Raw genomic sequence first — 17471 nt, 5'->3', positions numbered from 1 at the left:
AAGGCGTCTCAAAGACTTTCTACTCCAAACCATATCTGAAATGGAATCTCTTCTACATTATCCCTACTTAATAAACTTAGGTGCTTTGAGATGTGCAGAAAACCTGGGGAAAAAGAGGGATGTCCCAAGCTCCTCCTCTGAGGTGGGCCCAGGGATAAGGACCAGCTTTCCCTGCCTCCCTCCACCCCAATTTGTCCCTGGATTCTCTGAGCTGTGTCTTGTATCTTTTCTCTCTTCTCATCCTATTCAGGCCTGTCATATTGGAGAGTAAGAGGAAGAATCCCGTCCAAGACAATTCCAATAAACTGGGATGGAAAATGCCATCCACAACCAGAGAGAGAACTATGAAGACTGAAAATGGATCGCAGCACACCATTTTCACTTTTGTTTGTTTGTTGGTTCATTTGCTTTTTCTTACAGTTTTTTACCTTTTGGTCCGATTTTTCTTGTACAACATGGCAAATGTGGAAATATGTTTAAAAGGATTGTCTATGTAAAACCTATATCAGATTGCTTGCTGTCTTGGGGAGAGGGAGGTAAGAGAGGAAGAAAAAAATTTGGAATACGAAATCTTACAAATATTACTGTTTAAAACTATCTTTACATGTATTTGAAAAAATAAAATACTATCGAGAAAAAAATTTTAATTAAAAAAAAAGATGAAAAGACGCATGATCCTGCCCTCCCCCACAACCACAGAGACAAATTCCATTTGACTCAAACATTTATTAAGTGCCTACTACTCGGGTCTCTGCCTTCCAGGAGTTCAGCTGAAAGGACACTGCTTCTACAGAAATGAGTGAGACAATGACATGTAATGGAGACCAGGTCAAGGACTGAAATCCGAGGAGGGAATGTCACTTCAAACGGGTATGGAAGGCTTCTTAGTGGAGATACCTGAGCTAAGTTTTGCAAGATAGAGCAGAGTATGGATTGAGGGGAGCAGGCTCTATCCCTGAGAACTCAAGACTCCTTGGGTCCTTAGAGATGAAGAATTCTAATCTCATTTCTCAGAGGGGGAAACTGAAGCTGAGAGAGCTGACCTGCCCAGAATCAGGGTCCATCTCACTGTCCTGCCCTACTCCTAGTTTATTGGACACATTTTTCTGTTAATGTAAGTAGTTGCAGAACACCAGGAGATCTGGGTCCCACTTCTACATCCGCCTCTGATTCACCATGTCACCTGTCTTGGATCTGTTTCCTCTCCTGCAAAACTACAGAACAGAACTCCAGGTTCACTAAAAACCCTTCTTTTGGGTCTTCAATAAATACCCAAAAGGACAAGGGACCTGCCATCTCTTATCTTGGTAGGGTCTGTGAGGATGAACCTGTGGGAGGAGGAGGAAGAGGAGGAAGAGGAGGAAGAAGAGGAGGAGGAGGAGGAAGAGAAATCCTACTCCTCCTTGGGAGGATGGCAGCTGGTGGGGGGGGAGCAGTCCCCACAACTGTGGCCTGTCTCATCCCGGAGATGAGCATCTCAGGGCAGAGGCACAGACCCTGAACTTGGAATCAGAAGACCAAAGTTTTTAAGTTTCAATTTTTGTTACTGAACGGATAACTGAGCAAGTAACTTCTTTCTCGACCCCAGTTTTTGTTCTTTGTAAAAACAGAAAATAATTGTAGGACTCCCTTCTCAGGAAAGTGCTTTGTATATTCTAACATGCTACAGAAATAAGAGCTTTCACTAATCCAGGCCAATGGGAGCAGCCCTTTCCATTTCTATAGCACTTAAGGACACTGAGGTTGAATAGGGGAAATGACTTACTCAAGGGCCATAGCCAGGATGTGAATCCCAATCTGTTGACTACAAGTGCGAGTTTTAGCTCTACTATATCACCAAGTCTCAGGAGAATAGTAAGAACAGGGCTCATTTCTCTAGTGCTTTAAAGTTTACAAGGTTTAGAGGAAGAGCTGGGACCTCTTCCCACCTCCAACACTCCTAGTGGGGAATGGAGCTGGAAAAGAAACCTGGGTCATCCACCAACAGCCCTGAGGTTCTACAGGGGCTGTCTGAGCCTTATTGGGGAAATAAATCCTCAGGCCCCATTCCCATTACTAGCCAGAAGTTAGCTGTCTCTCCGACTTTCCCAAGCCAGGACAGGGAATACTTCTGGCCTCTGGTCACCAGCCCCTTAGAGAGGGCCAAGGGAGATGTCCCAGGGCAGGTGCTCAGCGGGAAGCCGGTGTGTTGTCTGCTGAGGGGGAGAAAGGCTGGAGCCGCCTCAGACCCTGACCCCGCTTAGCCTTCTTGTTCCAGCCAAGGAGGGGCCCAGGCAAGGTAGCTTGTCCACCATTTTCCTTGTCACTGCGCAAGAGTCCAACTGAGGACAAGGTAGTCGCCTTCTTCTCCACCTGCCCACAGACAGAGAATGGATGTGAGACAGTCATCCCCATTATCATCTCCAGCTCCTACCTATCATCCCCAAACTCACCCCTCAAATCTTTATGTGCAGAGATAAGGACCTAGCAAAGATAATTTTTCAAAAGAAGTCATTTAAATTTTTTTTAAAAACCCAAATAGTAGATGATACCCATATTGGTCATCTAAAACCAATAGATAATCCTTAAGACAAAAAAATTTATCCAGAACTATTAGAAAATGCTTAATAATAAATAAAAAAGTTAATGGGCTTTAAAAAAAAAAAAAGGATTTTGTTTAATTAAAGAAGTCAAAACCAGGAGCAATGGGTGAAAATTATAGAGATGGTTTTTGGCTTGATTTAATTTGACGACTTCCAACAACTAGAGCTTATTCCAAACCAGAATGAGCTACTTTGGGGCACAGTGAGTTCTCCACCAAACAAAGACTACTTGTGGGTATGGATGGAGTAAAGTGTTCGGGTACAGGCTGACTTGTGATTCTGTTATTACAGAAAGCATCCCTGGGGAAGCTAGCTGACTCAGTGGATAGAGCAAGCACTCTAGAGTCACAAAGATCGGAGTTCAAACCGGCCTCAGACATTTACTAGCTGGGTGACTCTGGGCAAGTCACCTAACTGAATACCTAGCCACAAAAAAGGAGAAGCAAAATCCCGTCTTCCCTCTGGAACTCCTGTTAAATAAAGGGAAGGGGTCAGAATTGAGAGGTCCTGAGGCTCTCCTCTACCTCTGATTGCCAGAAAATGTCACTGGCTACAGCTCCCCTCACAGAGCAGAGCTCTCCGACTTCTGCGTCCCCCAGTCCCCTTCCCTTCCTGGGGTTATAATTACCAGACCAAGCGGCTCCTCCCGCTGGGGTGTGACCACCTGGACAGCCACACCTTCCTCTCCCACACCCGTCAGCAGGGCCACGACCTCCGAGTGCTTCCCCCACTTGCAGGGCTCCCCATTCACGGAGACAATGTAATCCCCCTCCTTCAGTCCAGCTGCCTGCAGAGAGTGGGCCAAGGGGGTGAGCCTAGGAAAGTAAGCCCTGGCCTGAGGAGGCTGGCCCCCCCCAGCTCTTTCCCGCTGACTCCCTACATCAACTTCAATAGACTCCCATGAATGACTCCTAGGTCTACAATACTTACAGATTTACAAAGCACTTTCTCCCACAACAACTCTATAAGGTAAAGATATACTCTCAGAAGAAGTCAGAGCCCAGGACCCAAACCCAGGCTTCCTGACTAGGTTCATTAAGCTTAACATCGGACCTTTCCATCCGATGAAATCTATGGTCCTTCCCTTTTTAAAAATTTAATTTAATTTTAGTTCAAATTCTCTCCCTCTGTCATCCCCTATCCAATAAGAAGGCAATTAATACCCATCATACCTATCAAACCATGCAAAACATTCCTGTATTAGCCATAAGGCCCTTTTCTTAAACAGTTAAACCCAAGCTAAACCTGCACACAACAGCTAGGTGGTACAGTGCCTCGGGAGAATCTGAGTTCAAATCTAGCTTCAGACACTTAGTTGCTGGGTAAGTGAGCAAGTCACTTAACTCTGATTGCCTCTCCAACAAAAGTAAATAAAGGCTCTTTCATCCATTCCTTTCCATCTACACAAAAGCCACTCTAATTTGTTAAAAAATGAGGTTACAGGTTGGGAGGATGGAGAAATCACTGTACACTCAGGAGGTCAGTCAAGGCTTCCTGGAGGAGGTATGGCTCCAGATCAGTAATGAAAAACAGGGAAAGCCCAGGTTCCGAGCCTGCCTCTGTCTTATGCTATCTGTGTGACTACCAGACAGCCCCTCATCTCCGTGGGCTCCAGTTTTCTCTTCTGTAAAATGAGAGGGCTGGAATAATTGGTCCTCTAAAAAGTCTCCTCTGTCTTTGACTGTGTGATCCTAGAGCCTCTCTCCTCCGGGCCAGGTCCAGATCAGGGCTGAAGTCAGACAAACATACTTGGGGGAGGTGAGGAGCCAAGACACAGGTAAAAATTCAGGCTCCAGGTTGGGCAGTCCAACAGGAAAATCCTGAGGATACATAATCAGTAGAAGGCAGGTAGATGATACAGACACTTTCCTCTAGCTAGGAATGGCCTGAGAAGTCAGAGACTCCCTGCCCCCTCTCCTTCTGCCAGACCTGGCTCCAAATTGGTCTTCTCCAGGAAGCCTCCTCAGCACATTCCAGTATCTCTGTGTATAAAGGGATGCTGAGCTGGACAGGTTGCCACTGGCGTCAATGTTCCTGCCAAGACCCTGAGGACAGGTGCCATATTTTCCCCATCATCCCTCAAGGGTCTCTCAGAGTACAGCCCCAGAGGGCAGGATATTTACCCCTTCGGTCCCTGACTGAACAGCCCTGAAGCACCTTCCCTTCCCATCTCCCTCTAAGCCCTGGGGTTTTTTGAGAGCAGGGCCAGACCCCTGGAAATTTGGGGTTCACTTACCTCAGCCCGGCCCCCAGGGATTACAGCTGCAATGAGAACAGGAGAATCTCCCCTGAGAGTGAATCCAAAGCCACCTTCCCCTCGAGTCAGGAGTATGGGTCCCTTCAGTCGCCACTGGTTCTTGGCAGAGAACACGGAGAGGGGCCCCTGTTGGGAGACAGCAGCCGGAGGCTCAGCCACGTGCATCTGCTCTCCCATCACTCTACCAAGGCTTTGTTGGGGTTGAATTCCTTGCAATCAACAACAGCATATTGTACAGGAGCCCCAGGGGACTCGAAGTCAGAAGTCCTGGCTTAGATTGCTCCTTACTACCTCAAATCCTGCCCCTTTCTCATCTACCCAGAAGCTGTGACTTACTATGGGATCTTCTTCCTTTTCCTGGGCTTCAGTTTCCTAATTTAAGTTACTCTTTTTTATAAAAATTATTTTGATGGAATAAAACAGGGTTACTCTCTTCAGAGACAGGGTTAAAGGTGAAACGAGAGCATGGATGGAGAAAGAAAGGGTTTAGAAATGTTGAAGGGCTTTTTAACCCCATTGCCATAGAGAAAAGGATGGAAATGTACTGGAGGGAGTCTTGGATTCTAGAGTTGGCCATCAGCTTGTTCTGTGCCCTCTGTGCCCCTCGGGATATGAAATAGGGAGAGGGTTCCATCCACTTCTAGTAGCAGCAAGACCACCAGGAAAAAAGGGCAGCTAGTTGGTATAATGGATAGAGCACCGGGTCTGAGTTCAAATCCCCTCAGACATTACTAGCTGTGTGATCCAGATAAATTCATTCCATTTCTTTCTGCCCTGCTTCTGCAAAATGGAGATGATGGCATCCACCTCTGAGGACTGCTGTGAGGAACCAATGAGATCGTATTTGTAAAGAGTTCAGGTACATTTATAAGCGCCATGTAAACATTAGTTATTATAACTAAGAAGGAATGGATTTGGGTTCTCTGGTCAAAAAGTACAGGTGCCCACGAGAGCCTTGAGGACGTACCAAGCGATGGAAGATGTCCGTCACTTTCACCTGGGAGAAGTTGGGCGTCTTTATCTCTGGCTTCTGGTGAGTCTTGGCTGAAAATATAAAAATCAAACATTAGTCAGACTGATGACCGAAGAGAAAAGCCAGGACTGGCCTAATCCATCATTTTTCTCTCAAGTGACATAAAGACAAACACAATTTTTTTTTTTACCTCCCACAGGAAGTCTTCACAGATTAAACACTCCCTTCTGGCCTCACCCCCAAGATTCTTCACACCATCTGTCACTTAACCAACAATCTCTCCCCCAAGAAATACACAGACAGAAATACCATTCCAGAGGAAATAGGAAAAAGGCTTTTCTTTAGCCTATCATCTACTTTTACTTATCTCCTGGATTCTCTGGGTCACACTGATTCTCTCTTTTCCAAGTAAAGCCCACACACCCAATGGGAAGAAAGCATCTCATTCCCCAATTAACAAAGAGAAAGAAAAGGGAGACTCTTGCTGAGTACCATACCCAACTAAATAGAGAATTAATGGGCCAATTAGAATCCTGCTTTTTCTGGACCTTAGTTTCCCCACCTATAAAGTAGATCTACTCCCTCTAGGACTAAATATTTTATAAGCTAATAATAGTCTATATTCTTAAAAAAAATCACAAAATATGACATTCTCTGTTGTAAATGAGCTAATACAGGACATGCAAAAATACTCTGCAATTCTATTTTGCCTCCATGTGAAAATAAGGTGAAAGGGAAGAGCAAACCTCCTGACAATGAGGCTATCTAGACTCTGGGATTACTGACTCCTCTGTGATATTTGCGAGCCATTCCTTGCCCTTGCTGGACCTTTTCTCCTCTGCTCATCCTCTATACTGCGAGGATCAGGCATCGAGAAAAATGTGAAAAGAATCCAAGATTTGGAGCTAGAAAGGACTTTGGACAATCCCCAGTCTAAGATCCTTGTTTTAAGAGACCCAACCCATAAGTACAGAGGTAAGTAGCTGCACCCAGGTTCCCAACTTCAAATCACAAGACAGAGATGAATAATTAACAAGTCAATCTCCTTATCTGTAGTAGGAGGGAAATGGTCAATAAGGCCGTCACTGCCTCTCTCCTTCTTTATCCCTCCCACCGTTCAGGTAGCATTCTCCCCTTTCCCCCATTCCCCATCGTCCAAGGGAGCCCCCACCCAGAGTCCCCACTCACGGTGGACCTCAGGGGCTTCGGCAGTCTCAAAGAAGTCATCCTCATGGTCGATCTCCGAGTACTTGGCCAGGGAGCATCTGTGAGCCAGGGACACGACCTCCTGAAGCAGGTCCATCTTTCGGAGGATGCGGCAGACCGCGTGGAGACGCAGGGCTTCTTCATGATTCATCATGGCCTTCCGCAGGTGCGCCTTCGCTGGGGAGGCCCAGAGGAGTTAGAGACAACCGACCCCCTCATGTACAGAACTATTGAAGTTTGGGGGCTCTCACCTCGCCACAGAGCTAGCAAAATGAAACCTGAGTTTGCTAATCAGTCGATTCAAATTTTTTAATTAAGCACCTACTGTTTACAGAGCACTTTGATCAGAACTTGGAAAATGTAAATAAGGCATAAGTCTTCATGGGACTTGGAATCTGGATAGTTTCCCTAGTTCTTTGAATAAGGGCTGGCATGAAGTAGGCAGCAGGGTGGCTCAGTGGATCCACTGGGCTTAATCCAGTCCCAGACACTTCCTAGCTGTATGACTGAGCAAGTCACTTTACCACTGTCTGCCTCAATTTCCCCATATGCAAAATGGGGCTAAAATGGGCACCTACTTTCCAGGTTTTTGTGAGGACAAAAAGAGCTATTTGTAAAAACACACTGCTAACCTCAAAGTGCTACATAAATGCTAGCTGCTATCATCATTACTTATTATTGTTATAAGCACTTAATAAATATTTATTCATTTGTTCTTTCACAGGGGAGATATGATACATGCCAGGATAATTGTAATGCAAAAAAAATTACCCCTACTTATTTTAAGGCATTAATGAGACTCTAATGAAATGATAATAGCTCCCATTTCTATGGCACTTTAAGGATTATAAAGTGCTTGCCCTTTGAGGTAAATGGTTTGGTATTAATATCCCTATTTTACAGTTGAAGAAATTGAGGCTCTTAGAGTTAAGTATTTAAGGCAGATTTCAAACCCAGACCTCTAAAATCTAAGTTGAGGGCTTTTTTCATCATTCAAGCCATATATTCTCTGAGCTGGAACACCTAAGAGATTTTCCGGATCACAGAATATATGATTAGAAGTGACTACAAAGGGTCTCTTGTCCATTTGTACCTGAGCAGGAGCCTACTATTAAAACATTCCAGTCAGTCATACAGTTTCTTGAAGATCTCTAGGAAGGGGGAAACTCACTACCTTCTAAAACAACCTATTCAGCATCTGGACAGCTCTAATACACAATGGAGGAGCGCCAGGTCTGGAGTCAGGAACACTCCTCTTCCTGAGTTCAAATCCAGCCTCAGCCACTGACTACTGTGTGAGACTCTGGACAAGTCACTCAATCCAATTTGCCTCAGTTCCTTCTTCTCCAGCCAATGCTAATTCCAGGTGTGAATGGCTTCCTTCTCTTTTCCCCTGCTCTAATTCCCATCTCTTCACAGTCCAGCTCTAGTCCCCCATCCTCAGGGAAGCCCCTCTGGATCCCTCCCTCTGTCGGGATCACTTTCCTTCTCCTCAAACCTCTGCATTGATTACATACCCTGCGGTGTGCATATATGGGAGGGGAGTGGCTGAGGGGAGGAGGGAACTCTTCCCCTGTGTGGGAGGCTTCTTCCCAGCTGGGGCAGGCAGCCGGCTCTAATCTCTGCTGGGTCAACAATGGCATTAATTAGGCAAAGGAGGACTCAGCTGGGGAGCGGTGACCTTGTGAGCAAAGGGCTAGGGCCGGGCTGAGTCTATAAGCAAAGTAGGGATTGAGTAAAGATTGCTGAGTTCAGGCTGGAAAATTTCTAGGAAGGAGAGGGCTGGTGAGAAAGGGGCCGGGACAAGAACTATCCACTCAGTGAGTCAGGGTCTCAGAAACTGCCAGATAACACTTTCAGTGTCTTGGAGGTTGAGCTGGGTGAAGGATCTAACTGGACTGGGGAGAAGAACCAAAGACAGGATCCAGATATCCAGGTCTGCAAGAGCCAGCCAGGAGGAACTAGTGTTAGGGTGATAATATTTTGAGCTAAAAAGGACAATAATGATAATAATAATAATAAATCATGCTAAGGATATGCTAGACTTTATGATATTATTTATTACAAATATTATTTCATTTAATTCTCACAACAACACTGGGAGGTAAATGCTATTATTCCCATTTTATAGTTGAGTAAAGTGTAAACCCTTGTCCAGTCACTAAGCGTCAGAGGCCAGAAATGAAGTCGTCCTCCCAAGTCCATTCTCTCTGCTGAGCCACTTAGCTGTAATGACTACAGATTACCTAATCCAAACCCCTGATTTGTTTGCCAAAATTACACATCCAGTAAGGGTCCGAGTCAGCACTTAAACCCAGAGCCTTTGACAGCCCCCCTCTCCCACCATAACTGGGCCAGGAGGGACTGTCACCACGCTGTGTCCTTAGAGTTTTCCCACTTGTGAGATGTGCACCCTGAGAGTCTGTGAGTTATAAAAAGCTTCCTTCTCTCTTCAGACAGAGAGAACCAGGCTCTATGACATGCCTGTTTATGCACCATGAGGAAAGGGGACTGGGAAGATGGATGCAGCAAAAGCTACAGGCTCTCCGGGACCATCCCCGGCCTCCCCAGCCTGAGGCCCTTGGGACCCTTTCCTTCCCCCTGCTGGATCCTTTACCGAGCTTTCTCCGCTCCTCTGAGTCCTGAAGGAGAACGGGCAGCGAAGGGCCCTCTGGCACCGTGACGTGGAACTGGAGAAAAGCTTTCTCGTATTTGGGAATCTCAGAGTCTGCTACAACTGCCAAGAGAGGAACAGGGAAAGATGGTTGTGCCATCCGTGACCTGCCCATCACTCTGTCCAAGAGTCAGCAACATGCGCCTTCTCTGATTCTGAGTCGCCTCCTCCAGGAACTCTCCCTGTTTATTCTGGGGCCGGGCCGAGGAGCCACAAGGGGGCTGCAGGGCGGCGTCAGCGCCCACGTCCAGCCCCAAGCAAGGAGACAAGTGGCAGGTGTCCGAGCCAGCCAGCTCGCCCTCTGGGCCCGGGAGCAGGGTGGGAAGGGAAGAGATGGGGCAAGCGCTTACTCACCGGGCCCATCACAGAGGGCAATGGCAGCATAGTAGTGGGACAGGCCTCGGAAGTGTTTGGCCTTGACATTCACCATGGTGGTCCAGGAGAAGGGCACGTAGTCTCTGACCGGAGGCTGGACCATGGTCTGGTACACGAGGGAGTACACGTCCTCCACCTGCCAGAGAGGAAGCTTGAGTGTGGCCCACCAAAGCACATGGAACCACCCGCTCCCAGCTCCCAGCCCTCCAGCCCTCTCCCGGCCCTGGGCTTCCTCCGGGGGCCTGCCCCCTCCCTCTCCTCCTCATCCCCATTCAACTCCTGCTGACATACCTTCATCCCCACCTCTCTCTTCAACTTCCTCTCCCATCAGCTCCTTCTACTCTAGTTATACCCTTCAGTCCTCTCCCGTCACCTGCCCATGCCCTCCGTATCCCTTCACCTTCTCCACTCTCCTCTCTCTAAATTCACCCACTTCCTCTTCCACTGCTCCATCATTTCTTCTCTTTTTTCCCCCTTCTCTATCTGCTCTTCTGTCTTTTCTGCCTCTTCCTTTTCATTTACTCCAATCACCTCCATCCCTTTGCACTCTCTTCCTTTTCTTCCATATAGCCCAGGCTCTTCCACAGCTGTACACGTTCCTCAACGTTCCGCTCTCTATCCGCCATCTTCTGAATCTTTGCTCCTGTCTTATTCTCCATTTCTTCCTGTCTCCTTGGATCTGTCATCCTGACTATCCTCTCACCCATTTCTCTATCCCACCCTCCAGCTGCCCCTTCCTTCATCCCTCCATCTCTTCCATCTGCCATCTATACTTTCCTGTGTCTAACTTCTAACATCTATTCCTCCTTCTCTGTCTTATGGCCTTTCCTGTCTTGAGAATAAAGGCCTGAAATCCTCACGAGCAGGAAGCATGTGCATGTGCACGTACACACACACACACACACACACACACACACACACACTCTCACACACACACACATACTCTCATACTCTCACATACACACTCACTCTCACACACACACACTCATTCACACACAGACACTCACACACACACATACATACTCTCTCTCACACACATACACACTCACAATCCTGCTCTCAATCCTAGGGCTCAGCTGTGGAGGCAAAGAAACCACAGCTATAAAAAAACTACAACTATGTTTTTTGCACAATGGGGAGACAAGAAGGCATGGAAACAGAGAATGAGGTAAAGATACAGATGGATAAAAAGACAGGATGAGAGAGATGGAGTGAGAAGCAAAGAGGTATGATCTGGAAACCTGGCTATGAAAAGCCCCCTATATTACAGCTATTTCTTGGCCCATTCCTGACCATCATCATTTCTGCAAAAGGATGGAAAGCACAAGTATGTGGGATGAGGGGAAAAGGTCTTTCCTGATCTCATCCCACTCCAAAGGGCTAACGACACCATGAATCCTTCCATCCATCTGCCCAAGTCTGGAGATAGCACAATGAACATAGTATTGGATCTGGAGTCAGTTAACTCTGAGCAAGTCTTTCTTTAGAAAGAGGGCAAACCTTTCTTTACCTCAGTTTCTCATCTTCAAAAATGAAGAAAATAATAGTGTCAACCCCACAGAGTTGTAATGAGGACAAAAAGATAATATTTGCAAAGTACTTAGTAAACATTAAAGAGCTATATGAATACCAGCTATTATTGGGATACTAGTCATCAATCTCTTCCCATCATTCAAGTCTCCTGAAACTCTCAATGAGCCCTCACCCTGGATAGTCTTCTTGAAATAATTAGAAGTTAAACCCCCAGGTCTGTATTTAAAACTAAGACTTCTGACTAAATATAACCTGTACTATGTCTATGAATGGACAACACCCACTAAGTCACCATAGTTATAGTTAAAGGGAGCTAATAAAGGAATTAGAGTAGGTAATGAGGAAACCAAATTATCACTCTTTGCAGATGAAATGATGAGTATACTTAGAGAATCAACTTGAGAATCAACTAAAAAACTATTAGAAATAATCCACAACTTTAGCAAAATTTCAAGATACAAAATAAATCCACATAAATCAACAGCATTTCTATACTTCACTAACAAAATCCAACAGCAAGAGATAAAAAGGGAAATTCCATTTAAAGTAACTGTCGAAAGGATCAAATATTTGGGAATCTATCTGCCAAGGGAAGGTCAGGAAGTATATGAGCAACACTACAAACATTTTCCACACAAATAAAGTCAGATCTAAAAAACTGGAAAAATATCAAATGTTCTTGGATAGGTCAAGCAAATATAATAAAGATGACAATACTCCCTAAATGAATCTATTTATTTAGTACTATACCAATAAGACTCCCAAGAAACTATTTTAATAACCTGGAAAAAATAATAACAAAATTCATCTAGAAGAACAAGTCAAGAATTTAAAGGGAATTAATGAAAAGAAAAGCAAATGAAGGTAGCCTAGCTGTACCTAATCTAAAGCTACATTATAAAGTAGAATCATCAAAACTATTTGGTATTGACTAAGAAATACACTAGTTGATCAGTGGAACAAGTTAGGTTCACAGAACAAAATAGTCAATGACTGTATCAATCTAGTATTTGACAAACCCAAAGACCCCAGTTTTTGGGATAAGAATTCATTATTTGACAAAAACTGCTGGGAAAATTGGAAATTAACATGGCAGAAACTAGGCATTGACCCACTTAATACCATATACTAAGATAAGATCAAAATGGATTCATGATCTAGACATAAAGAATTATATTATAAGCAAAGTAGAAGAACATAGGATAGTTTGCCTTCTAGACCTGTGGAGGAGGAAGGAATTTGTGGTCAAAGAAGAACTAGAGATCATTATTGATCACAAAATAGATCATTTTGATTATATTAAGTCAAAAAGTGTTTGTATAAACAAAAGTAATGCAGACAAGATTAGAAGGGAAACAATAAGCTGGGAAAACATTTTTACATTCAAAGGTTCTGACAGAAACCTCATTTCTAAAATACATAGAGAATTGACTCTAATTTATAAGAAATCAAACCATTTTCCAATTGATAAATGGCAAAGGTAATAGACAATTTTCAGATGAAGAAAATGAAACTATTTATAGTCATATGAAAGAGTGTTCCAAATCATTATCGATCAGAGAAATGCAAATTAAGACAACTTTGATATACCACTATATGCCTGTCAGATTGGCTAAGATGACAGGAAAAGATGACGAATGTTGGAGGGGATGAAGAAAAACTGGGACACCGATGCATTGTTGATGGATCTGTGAATGGATCCAACCATTCTGGAGAGCAATTTGGAACTATGCTCAAAAAATTATCAAACTGTGCATACTCTTTGACCCAGCAGTGTTTGTACTAGGCTTATATCCCAAAGAGATTGTAAAGGAGGGAAAGGGACCCATATGTGCAAAAAGCAAGAAACTGGAAACTGAGTGGATGCCCATCAGTTGGGGGAATGACTGAATATTATGAATAATATGAATGTTATGGAATATTATTGTTCTGTAAGAAATGACCAGCAGGATGATTTCAGAAAGGCCTTCAGAGACTTATATGAACTGATGCTAAGTGAAAAGAACAGGACCAGGAGATCATTATACATAGCAACAAGACTATATGATAAGATGATTGAGGCCAGTTCCAATTGTTCAGTGATGAAGAGAGCCATCTACACCCAGAGAAAGCACCATGGGGACCTGAGTGTGGATCACAACACAGCATTCTCACTCTCTCTGTTGTTGTTTGCTTGCATTTTGTTTTCTTTCTAAGTTTTTTTTCTTCCTTCTTGATTTGATTTTTCTTGTGCAGCAAGATAATTGTATAAATATGTATACATATATTGGATCTAACCTATATTTTAACATATTTAACATGTATTGGACAACCTTCTAGCTAGGGGAAGGAGTGGGGGGGAAAGAAGGGGAAATTTGGAATAAAAGGTTTGCAAGGGTCAATGTTGGAAAATTACCCATGCCTATGTTTTGTAAATAAAAAGCTTTAATTTTTAAAAAAGGGACCTTTAAAATCAAAGGCAGTATCACACGTTGAAAAAGATTACTTTGGTTGGAGTGAGATAACCTGGCTTCAAATCCCAATTCTCTCCTGTATGACCACAGTAAACAAATCAGTTCTCTAAGCCTCCATATTTTCCCATCTATAAAATAAGGTAGTTAGGCTGGATAACCTCTAACATCACTTCTAGCCCTAAATCTATAAACTTATGAACTAGTTCAAGTCCTTTCATCTTACAGTCAAAAAAATTGATTTAACCAGCATCACATGGGGATTAAGTTTAATTAAGCACAGCAGAATCTGAACCCATACAAAAGCCCCAACAACAGAGTTGCAAAGCTTCTCAGAGGCCATCTAGTCCGATCCCTAGCTAAATAGGAATCCTCACACTGCAATACCCCTGACAAGTAGTCATGGAGCCTTTGCTTAAAGACTTCCAGGGAGGATTCACTCTGAACTGTGAAAACAGAGCAAATTGCAACATATCTCTCCATTCTTGAGGCTCCCAGAGCCTCCTGACTCCAAGGGCAATACTCTTGTACGATTCTCCATTCATAATTGTTTATTTAATTGTCTGTATTAAGGTCTGTTGACATACCAAGACTGAGGTTAACTCTTGGGAAGATTCTAATTTTTTTTTTGCACTTTTGTACCCTTTTTGTACTCAAAGCCAATGGCTTAGATTAAATCCCCTTTGATTCACCAAGAAACAGAACAAGTAGTATACTGGGCTTGGGGTCAGGAAAGACCTGGATTCAAATTCACCTTTGAAACTTACTAGCTTTGTGACCTCAAACAACTCTGTAGACTTGACTTATTGAGTCAGAAATTGTAATTTGATTTAATGTAGAGATTCCCAAGGAAACATCTCCCTATGCTGACAAAATTAAAAATTCTTCAGATAATCTTGATTTGCCAATAGTCCCTAAAGAGGACAGGAACCATAAATTAAGGAAACACCAGGGCCAGAAGGGTATCCACAGAGGCACAATCTGAGAATTCACTTATCAGAGGATAGCTATGACCTACCTCTGTGGGGTCAAATTCAAATAGAAATAGGACTGCTAAATTTAAGTAAAAATCTGTCTAGGATATTTAGAAACCACATGTTAATTTTAAGATTATCTATGTCCTATATTTTTATTTATTTTGTTAATTACATTTTAAACTGATTCTGCCATTAAGAATATTGTGAGCAGCTTAGCCATGTTTGACACCATAACACCTGTAACTTGTAATGTAAGGCATAGCTCATAGCTGGGAAGAACAACTTGAAAATAAGTTCATTAGTTGGGTTGGGTCTTGATCAATAATAATGGCAGTGATGATGATCAGGATCCAGGAGGAACAATTAGCAAACAGATTTAAGACTAAGAATATTGTCTAGATAATAAAATTATACTAAGAACAGTAGGACATTGGCTTTTCCTGAGTGACATTAGATCACATTCCCCACACTGGCTATTCCAAACCTCTTTCTCAGTTTTACAGCTAATTCTCTCACTACAGATGATTGCCACCATATCTACTGAGAAAATCAAGGCCATCTGTTGTGAGCTTCCTCAACTTTCCTACTTTACAAACTCAAAACCCCTCTATACCTCCAGGCATTTTTCCTTCTTCAGTCTCTGACAAAAAGATGTTCTTTCCATTTGAGGTGTTCTATCATTCCCTCCTGCATCTTCCAAGAACTTGTCCCTCCAACCATTCCCTTTCACTTTCTTTGTGAATTTGTATTTGCTCCTTCTCTTAGGTCAATAAACATACTCAAGGTGTCCTCTATCCTCAGAAAATCCATTCTCCACCAGACCACCCACTCAAGTTATCTTTCTATTTCTCTTAGAATCTTATTTCCTTTTTACTGGCAAATCCTTAGAATCATCTATATTTGTTCCTCAATGTCCTCATTTTCCCCTCACTTCTTAATTCTTTGCAATCCAACTTCCAGTCTTACTACTTAACTAAAGAAGTACTTCCCAAGCTTACTGTTAATCTGTTTATTACTAAATCTAGTGGGCTTTTTTGGATTCTCATCCACCTTGACCTCTTTGTAACATCTGACACTGCTGACCACCTTTTATTTCTAAATATTCTTTCTTCTTTTGGCTCCCAGGACACCCTTTTCTCCTGGTTCTTCTCCCACTTGCCTAATGGCTTCTTCCCAGTCTCCTTTGCTGGTTCATTACTCCTAAATTTATATGTACAAAAAAGGGATACAAAAATCTATCCTGTGCACTCTTCTCTCTCTATTCTCTTCCTCTTTGGTGATCTCATCAATTTCCATGGGCTCCATTATTATTTCTACAAATGGTTTCCAAATCTATATATCCTATCCTATTTCTATTTTCAACTCCAATTGCATATCATCAATTTCCTCCTGGACATCTCTACTCCATGTCCCAAAATACAAATCCCCATTTTTCCCATTAAACTTGTCCTTCCTCCAAACCTCCTTATTTGTGACCAGGATACCACCACCCTCCCAATCACCCAAGTTTCTAATATCAATCATCCTTGAGTCTTTCTTCCTTTACCCCTACCTGCATTCCATCCCCCATTCGATGAGTTGCTGAGTCTAATGGATTCTACCTCCACAACTTCTCTCACATCCATTCCTTTGTCTCCTTTCCATTGAGACAACATCAGGTCCTCATTATCGCTCTTCCAGACTACCATAACAGCTCCCCAACTGGCTTCCCTATCTGCAGTCTCCAATCTGTCTCTGACATACTTATCAGAAGAATCTTCCTAAGGCACTGTTCTGACTTCATGTTCCTGCTGGAAAACCTTAAATGTCTCCTGACTATCTCTAGAATTAAATTATTCCTCACTGTGGTCTTTAAGGTTCTCCACAATCAGGCTCCCACTGACCTTCCCAGCATTATCTCACATCACCTTTTTTTTTTTTAAATTAACTTTTATGTTCTAGTCAAATTACTGACAAAATGAATTCCCAAGTCTAATGACCTTCTCTCAGTCCCCATAACTTCTTGCTTCTTCAGTCTTGAATACTATTGATCAACCCATTCTCCTTGATACCTTCCTTTGTCTCAATTTTGCTTCTTTCTAGGTTCCCTGGCTGTCTTCCTACCCTCCGATTGCTCCTTTTCATTCTCCTTTGCCGGATCTTCATGCACGCACCTGGGTATCCTCCAGGGCTGAGTCCTGGGCTCTCTTCTCTCCTCCTTCTACATCGTTTCGCTTAGTGATCTCATTTGTTCCCAAGGTTTTCAATTGTCATTTCTATGCTAATGATTCTCAGAGAGCTCCTAGCCTCCAGATGCAAATCTGCTGCCAGTTAGACATCTCAAATTGGATGTCCCATGGGCATTTTAAATTCAATATGCCCAAACCGATCTCATTATCTTTTCCCACCAAATTCTGCTTCCCTCCAAAGTTTCCTATAATTGTCAAGGACACCACCATCCTTCA

General features: G+C 43.3%; 1 protein-coding gene across 1 annotated transcript in view; it reads right to left on the bottom strand.

The window, feature by feature from the left end:
* Positions 1–706: 706 nt before the first annotated feature.
* The window catches only part of RHPN1 (rhophilin Rho GTPase binding protein 1), a 46238-nt gene continuing 29473 nt past the window's right edge, over positions 707–17471 (bottom strand). The window contains exons 9-15 of the mRNA XM_051971203.1: positions 10047–10203; positions 9636–9755; positions 7001–7195; positions 5807–5883; positions 4819–4965; positions 3211–3369; positions 707–2352 (exon numbers count right to left, since the gene is read on the bottom strand). Coding sequence (XP_051827163.1) covers positions 2170–2352; positions 3211–3369; positions 4819–4965; positions 5807–5883; positions 7001–7195; positions 9636–9755; positions 10047–10203 — 1038 coding nt within the window. The 3' untranslated portion in view covers positions 707–2169. The remainder of the gene's footprint in view (positions 2353–3210; positions 3370–4818; positions 4966–5806; positions 5884–7000; positions 7196–9635; positions 9756–10046; positions 10204–17471) is intronic.

Source organism: Antechinus flavipes, chromosome 1 (assembly GCF_016432865.1).
Source record: "Antechinus flavipes isolate AdamAnt ecotype Samford, QLD, Australia chromosome 1, AdamAnt_v2, whole genome shotgun sequence".
Lineage (NCBI taxonomy): Eukaryota > Metazoa > Chordata > Mammalia > Dasyuromorphia > Dasyuridae > Antechinus > Antechinus flavipes.
Note: the sequence above shows the minus strand (reverse complement) of the source record. Positions and strands in the feature narration are given on the sequence as shown.